Genomic DNA, 7258 nt, shown 5'->3' with positions numbered 1-7258 from the left:
ATTTTTGGAGCTCGGTTTTGGGGCGATTTTGGAGGAGTTCTTCACGATTTCGACCTGGGTAAGTATCCTATATCCAAAAGTAATTATATTTCATAAATCCATGGTTATATTCATCGTTTAATTCAGATTTAAATGGAAGAAATCTTCCAAAAACGAAAATTTAAGATTTGGAGGTCGAGTTATTTTTGGAATTCGATAAAATTGGCATGGTTGAACTCGTATTGGAATGGGTGTTCGGATTTCATGAAAGTTATGTCGGGTTCCGAGGGGCAGGCCCCGCATTGACTTTTGTTGACTTTTTGTAATAAATTTTTAAGTCGACGTATTATTATCCGGAATTATTTCCGACGAATTTTAATGGAGTTATATAATTAATTTGGATAGATTTAAGCTGTCCGGAGGTCAATTTAAGCAAGAAGGCTATTTTGGAATATTGGCCTAACTTCAAAAAGGTAAGTGTCTTGCTTAACCTCGAGTGAGGGAATTTTTCCTTAGGCATTGAGTCTTATGTGCCATTTGTGAAATGTGAAAAGTCATGTACGCGAGGTGACGAGTACGTACTCGGGCTTATACGTGCAAAGTTCATTGAATTAAAGTCTTAGGTATTATTGTGTAGTAAATTGGGAAATTGTGGAAAATTATTAAATCATCTGTTTGCCATGCCTAAATCCTTATTGTTGAATTTATTTTTATATGATAATTTGATGTGATTGTTACTTGAAATATTTATGAAATTTCGTGAGCATTGTTGGTTTCATATTTCTTGGAAATTAATTCCAATATGAATTTTCTTATGCAAATAATTAATTTAAGCGAGCTTAAGAATAAGAGTTAATATAATTATCTAAATTTGCATTAATGAAGGTTTTGCTTTATGCTGAGTAATTTCTATCTCTATTGATTGTTTTTGGGTGTTATATACATTGTGTGGAGCCTTGGGTTATTTGTTGTGAAATTAATTAATTTTGTTATATCTTTGGAATTTGGTTGTGGCCATTGGGCAAATTGTGATATGAATTGATTTTATTATGTTACTGTGTTAATTTTCCGTATAAATTGTTGTGTTGTGTGAGTTATTATTTTGGGGAGATAAGGGTGACATTTCACCGTTGATATTATGTGGGTATAAGGGTGGCATTTCACTGTTATTGTATTTGTTGGAATATTGTCTATAGGAGCGATAAGGGTGGCAATAGGAGCGATAAGGGTGGCTATTGATATCGTCTGGGCGGAGCGATAAGGGTGGCTATAAGGGTGATAAGGGTGGCAATAGGAGCGATAAGGGTAACTATTGTCAGGGACGATATGTGATGATGTGGGGTTGTGGTGTTGATGATTTTTCATGTGATGTTGTGATTTTCTTGTGTTTATTTTTATACCTTGTGCAATTTATCTTGTTGTTGGTAAATTGATAACAATCTGATTTATCTTTTAATTGAGAGTCTGTGTCTGTTGCCAGGCGGATTATAAATTGAAATGTGGGCACGAGGTGCCGTGAGTAAATAATAAGGATATTTGGCACGTGAATAGTCCGTACAGTTGTTATATGAAATGTGGGCACGGGGTACTGGGATGAAATGATAATGATAATGATAATTGGCACATGAATTGTCTGTGCAGTTGTGATATCATTTAATTATGGGCACGAGGTGCCATGGAAATATGAAAATGGGCTGAGACCCTTATTTATGAAAAATATAAAAATGGGTTGAGACCCGTATTTTTTTATGATTATGAAATGAGGTGTCACATGGTGACTTTTTAATTGAAAGAATTATATTCAAAAATATTTATTTGGAAGATTTTTATTCAAAAAGAATTATATGAAAGAATTGTATTTGAAAGATATTTATTTGAGGAAATTATATTTGAAAAGATTTATTGAAAGAATTATATTTGAAAAATAATTATTTGAGAAAACTACATTTAAAAGAGAGTTATTTGGAAGAATTATATGTGAAGAATATTTATTTGAAAAACTTGAATTAATTGGGCGTACATGTATTTATTAATTGTTGAGTGATATTTATGGTATTCTTGTTGTCTTGTTGCGCATACCACTGGTTGTTTTATCCTGCCTTTATTTACTATCTGTTTTCTAGTATTTTGTATATTATATTGCACAGGTTATTAGACTAGTGAGTGTCTTGACTGTACCTCGTCTCTACTCCATTGAGGTTAATCTTGATACTTACTAGGTACCGACTGTGGTGTACTCATACTACACTTCTGCACATTTTTGTGCAGAGTCAGGAATTGAAGATATCGGACTTGAGCAGAGTTAAAGTGGGATAGTAAGGATTCAAGGTAGAGCTGCTTGGTCGTCACTGTCCCTTGGAGTCTTTTCATTTCATTGTACTGTTAATTTGTAATCAAACAGTATTATATATTCGGTCCTCGTGATCATTCCATGTATTCAGTTAGAGTTCGTGACTCAGTACTACTAGTCTTGGGAGGTTGTATATTGTAATTATTTTCGTTGTTAGTTTAAAAAAAATGGCTTCAAAAGGTAATTGAAATTGGCTTACCTAGTCTTAGAGACTAGGTGCCATCACGACGCATGTGGTGGAATTTTGGGTCGTGATATGGATGATGATGGTGGCACAAAAGATGAACCATCATGCCCACCCTAGGATGGAATTAATGGTGAGCCATTATGCTGACTAGCAGCGAAACGAGGACTCAAAGGTGACAAATTAGTCATTGGCATAAAATTTATAGTAGTGGAGACTGAGGCTGAACCACCCCGTACAATTATGATGTTTCCTATCATACATCCATCTACGATGCCCAAATTCCATCTACACATATAAGAGAATTAGAAGGTGAAATATATTTATATTATTTACACTAACTAATAAATTTAATAATATTTTTCAAAGGTTACTTATCTAAATAGTTTTATAATATATTTAGTAAAATATGATATTTATCTATCTTATTTAGCAATCTAAAAAGGGGTTTTGCATTTATCCAAATTCATTAGTAAACTAAAAGGCAACCATAAACTTAATTCAATTTCCAACTAATGATTTCTTATATTTAATCAACTTTAATTTTACAATCATTTACTTCACTATCGTTAAAATCATACTAGCTACATCACATTTCATAAGTTTACCCACGGGCTTTATTTATTTTTTTCTCTAGACTAGGGCGATCGGCGCAAGTTAAGTAAACCTTCGCTGACGGCGACAGCCATGGCTAGAGGGCGAGGAAAACCGAAGAAACACGCAATTATAACAGTGGGAAGCTCAGTTAGTGCTAGGATGATAGCTGAAATCCTAGAAAATGGAAGTGAACAGCGAGTGATTACATCATTAGCAACCAAATTTTCACCTTTGTCCCTATTAATTTTGGCAAGCAAAATGACCACCGGAGCTAGGAATTTGAACATAAGTGAGCCTCTGCAACTTCAATTGACGGGAATTATTGAAGAACAACAACCAACGCAACTCAAACAACCAGATCTAAGGAAACCTGAGCAGACATCAAAGGGCCAAACTCCAGATAAACTTGGTCTGGGCTATTCAATCGCAATCGAGCAACAACTAATGGTATGCCACTTGATTACATATCACCAGAGTTGATTGATGGAAGTCTACTAGTCAAGCTCGATAAGGAAGAAACAAACAGGGAAGCTGATAAGTGGAAGGATGCTTTAGTAGTTTATATGATAGGTGAAACACCAGGATATAACTATATGAGACGATATATGGCTAAAAATTGGTATATGGTAGCTGAACCTGAAGTGTATTATCATGAAGAAGGGTATTATATTCTTAAATTCCAGTCGATGGCTGATTTGAATGAAGTACATTATGCAAGCCCATATAGCATAAACAACAAACCTATGATCTTGAAGCAATGGTGCCCGAAGTTTGATTTTAATGCTGAGTTCCTTACAGAGCTACATTTGTGGGTTAAATTTCCTAACGTACCTATGAATTGCTGGAGCCGAGATTCATAGAACAGGATAGCTAGTGCGATTGGAGTGCCAAAGTATGCGGACGAATGCACAGCAAAGCAAAGCAGAATATCATTTGCCAGGATGCTTATAGAGTTCAATATCACCAAGCCATTACCAGATGAAGTAACTGTACTGGATCCATCAGGGAAAACATTTCAACAATTAGTTATATTTGAATAGAAGCTAGATTATTGTGAAGAATGTTTAATGATAGGACATAATTGTACAAAGCAGAAAATGAATGATGTGAAGAATGAGGAACAAAGAAAAAACAACTTTCAAAAGAGGAAGCAAGGTCCTAAGAATGTGGTGCAAACCTGGGTGCCAAAGGAAGCTAAAAGAGATACAACTGAAGTTAATGGTGAGAAGAAGGGAAATCAATATGAAGCAGGCAATCAAAAAGCTCAGCAGCCATTAGAGAAAGTGGATACAGAGGAATTGAGTCCACACTCTAAAGAGAATCATTTATTAAAAGGGAAGGCAGCAAAAGAAATTAATGGTCGACCTGTGAATCAACTGATTGAAGCAGCCATTCCAGTGAGAAATGAATTTGAGATCCTGCGGTGTGAAGATGATGTGATGACAAAACTCCTACCTACTAATATAGGTGGAGGATTTATATGTCATCAATAATGACTTGGTTAGTATGGAACATGAGGGGTATAAATAAGAGATATAAGAAGAAAGAATTAGCTAAGTTTCTCAAAGAAAATAAAATTAAAGTAGAAGGATGAGTGGAGACAAGGGTGAAGGAACATAGAGCTCAAACAATTTATAATAAAATTGTCCCAGGTTGGGAATTTGAAAATAATTAGAGCTATGCACATAATGGCAGGATTTAGTTGATATGGGATACTAATGCTTACAAGATTGAAGTTGTGAAGAAGGCAGCACAGATTATTCACTGTTCAGTGGTGAGTAGGAATCAACAAATTGAGTGTGAAATGACAATAGTATATGGATACAATACAGTGGAGCAGATGAGAGATTTATGGCAACAATTGAACAGTTTATCTCAAACAATAACTAAACCATGGATCATTTGGGGGGATTTTAATTCTATCTTAAGTCCACAAGATAGATTGAAATGAGCAACAGTCACTAGCTATGAGATAAAGGATTTCACAGAATGTATTCAACAATTGATGCTGAATGAATTGACATGGAAAGGAGATTATTATACTTGGAAAAATAAGCAACAAGGGGGTGACAGAATATGGAACAGAATAGACAGAGCTTTTGGAAATGCTGAATGGATGGTAAAATATGGCCACTTGCTTAATGAGTATAAACTGCCACATATATCAGATGACTATCCTATGATGATAACTACTAATGTGAGGGAGCCAAGGATTAGAACAACATTCAAGTTTTTCGATGTATGGGCAACTCATGAGAATTTCCTTCACCTAGTGGAGGATAACTGGAAACAGAGATATCACTCACACAAGATGAGAAATATCTGGATTAAACAGAAAGAATTAAGGGAGAAGCTGAAAAGATTAAATAAAACTGAATTCAAGGGTGTAGCAACACGAATGATTCAAGCAAGAGAGGATCTCCAAGAAATACATCTCAAGTTAAGGCACCGATACTTAGATGAGTTAGCAATGGAAGAAAAGAAGATTATCTGTCAACTTGAGAAGTGGTCTATGATAGAAGAAAGTACATTGCAACAAAAAGCCAGGGCAAGGTGGATCAAACTTGGAGATGCAAATACAAGCTACTTTTCAGATGTTATTAAAGATAGAAAATAGAAGAAACAAATACTAGAGCTAGAATATCAAGAGGGAGGCAGATTAACATAAGCAAGAGATATCAAGATAGAGATAATAAAGTTTTATAAGTCACTTATGGGATCAACTCCGGGTGTGGATGGATATAATGCTGTATTCTATAAAAGCGCTTGGCCAGTCATTAAAAGTGAAATCATTGAAGCTGTGCAAGATTTCTTTACAACAAGTAAAATGTATAAATGAATTAACTGTACAACAGTCACCCTGATACCAAAGGTAGCCAATCCTGCTACAATCAAGGAGTATAGGCCAATTTTCTGTTGCACTGTTCTATACAAGATCATAGCAAAGGCCCTTGCAGGCAGAATTCAGAAGGTGATAGCATCTATTATCACTGAAACTCAATCAGGATTTATCCCAGGAAGGAAAGTAGTAGATAATGTGATTATGGTTCATGAGTTAGTGAAGACCTATACAAGAAAACATATGTCGCCTAGATGTATGATTAAGGTTGATATTCAAAAGGCATATGATACATGGATTGGAGATTTTTGGAACAAATGCTGACAGAATTGAGTTTCCCTCAAACATTTATCAGATGGGTGATGGAGTGTGTTACTATTGTTAATTACTCTATAGTTATAAATGAAGAGTCAACACCACCCTTTGATGCTGCCAGAGGACTTCGTCAAGGAGATCCAATATCTCCCTTACTATTTGCTATTGTTATGGAGTATTTGAGTAGAAGTCTCAACAACTTAAAGGAAGAGAGGCAGTTTAAGTATCATCCAAACTGTTCCAAGATAAATATCACACATCTGTGCTTTGCAGATGATCTTCTCATATTTGCTAAAGGTGAAAAAATATCAGTGGGGCTTCTACATAAAAAGTTTGGTATATTTACAAGTACTTTAGGGTTACAGGCTAATCAATCCAAGAGTGCTATCTATTATGGTAGGGTTTCAGAAGAAAGCAAGCAGTAAATCCAACAAGTAATTGGATATAGGCAAGGTGAATTACCATTCAGGTATCTAGGAATCCCACTGGCTACTAGAAAACTGAAATTGGTAGAATGGCAGCCTTTAATCACCAAAATTATAACAAGAATATCATCATGGACAGCCAAGAAGCTATCATATACAGGCAGAGTACAACTGGTTAAATCAGTGCTGTTTGGTATTCAATCCTATTGGGCACAACTGTTTATCATACCTGCTAAGGTGATGAAAGCCATAGAGGGATACTACAGGAGCTTTATATGGTCAGGAACAAATGTAATTACCATAAAGTCACTAGTAGCTTGGAGTAAGATGTGCATGCCAAAGTCAGCAGGGGGATTAAATCTCACAAATCTTAAATTGTGGAACAAAGCAGCAATAATAAAGATTTGTTGGGATTTGAAGACTAAGAAAGATACTTTGTGGATTAAGTGAATTCATGAGTACTATATAAAATCACACACTTTGGAGAGTATGACTATCCCCCAACAAGCTAGCTGGATGGTCAAGAAAATACTTAAAGCAAGAGATAACTTGAGATATGTACAACCAGA

General features: G+C 35.3%; 1 protein-coding gene across 1 annotated transcript; it reads left to right on the top strand.

The window, feature by feature from the left end:
* Positions 1 to 5115: 5115 nt before the first annotated feature.
* On the top strand, positions 5116 to 5727 carry LOC138910346 (uncharacterized). Its single transcript, XM_070201577.1, has one exon. It carries the CDS (start codon positions 5116 to 5118, stop codon positions 5725 to 5727), a length of 612 nt encoding a protein of 203 aa, XP_070057678.1.
* The last annotated feature ends 1531 nt before the right edge of the window (positions 5728 to 7258 follow it).

The sequence above is a fragment of the Nicotiana tomentosiformis genome, chromosome 4 (genome assembly GCF_000390325.3).
Source record: "Nicotiana tomentosiformis chromosome 4, ASM39032v3, whole genome shotgun sequence".
Classification (NCBI taxonomy): domain Eukaryota; kingdom Viridiplantae; phylum Streptophyta; class Magnoliopsida; order Solanales; family Solanaceae; genus Nicotiana; species Nicotiana tomentosiformis.
Note: the sequence above shows the minus strand (reverse complement) of the source record. Positions and strands in the feature narration are given on the sequence as shown.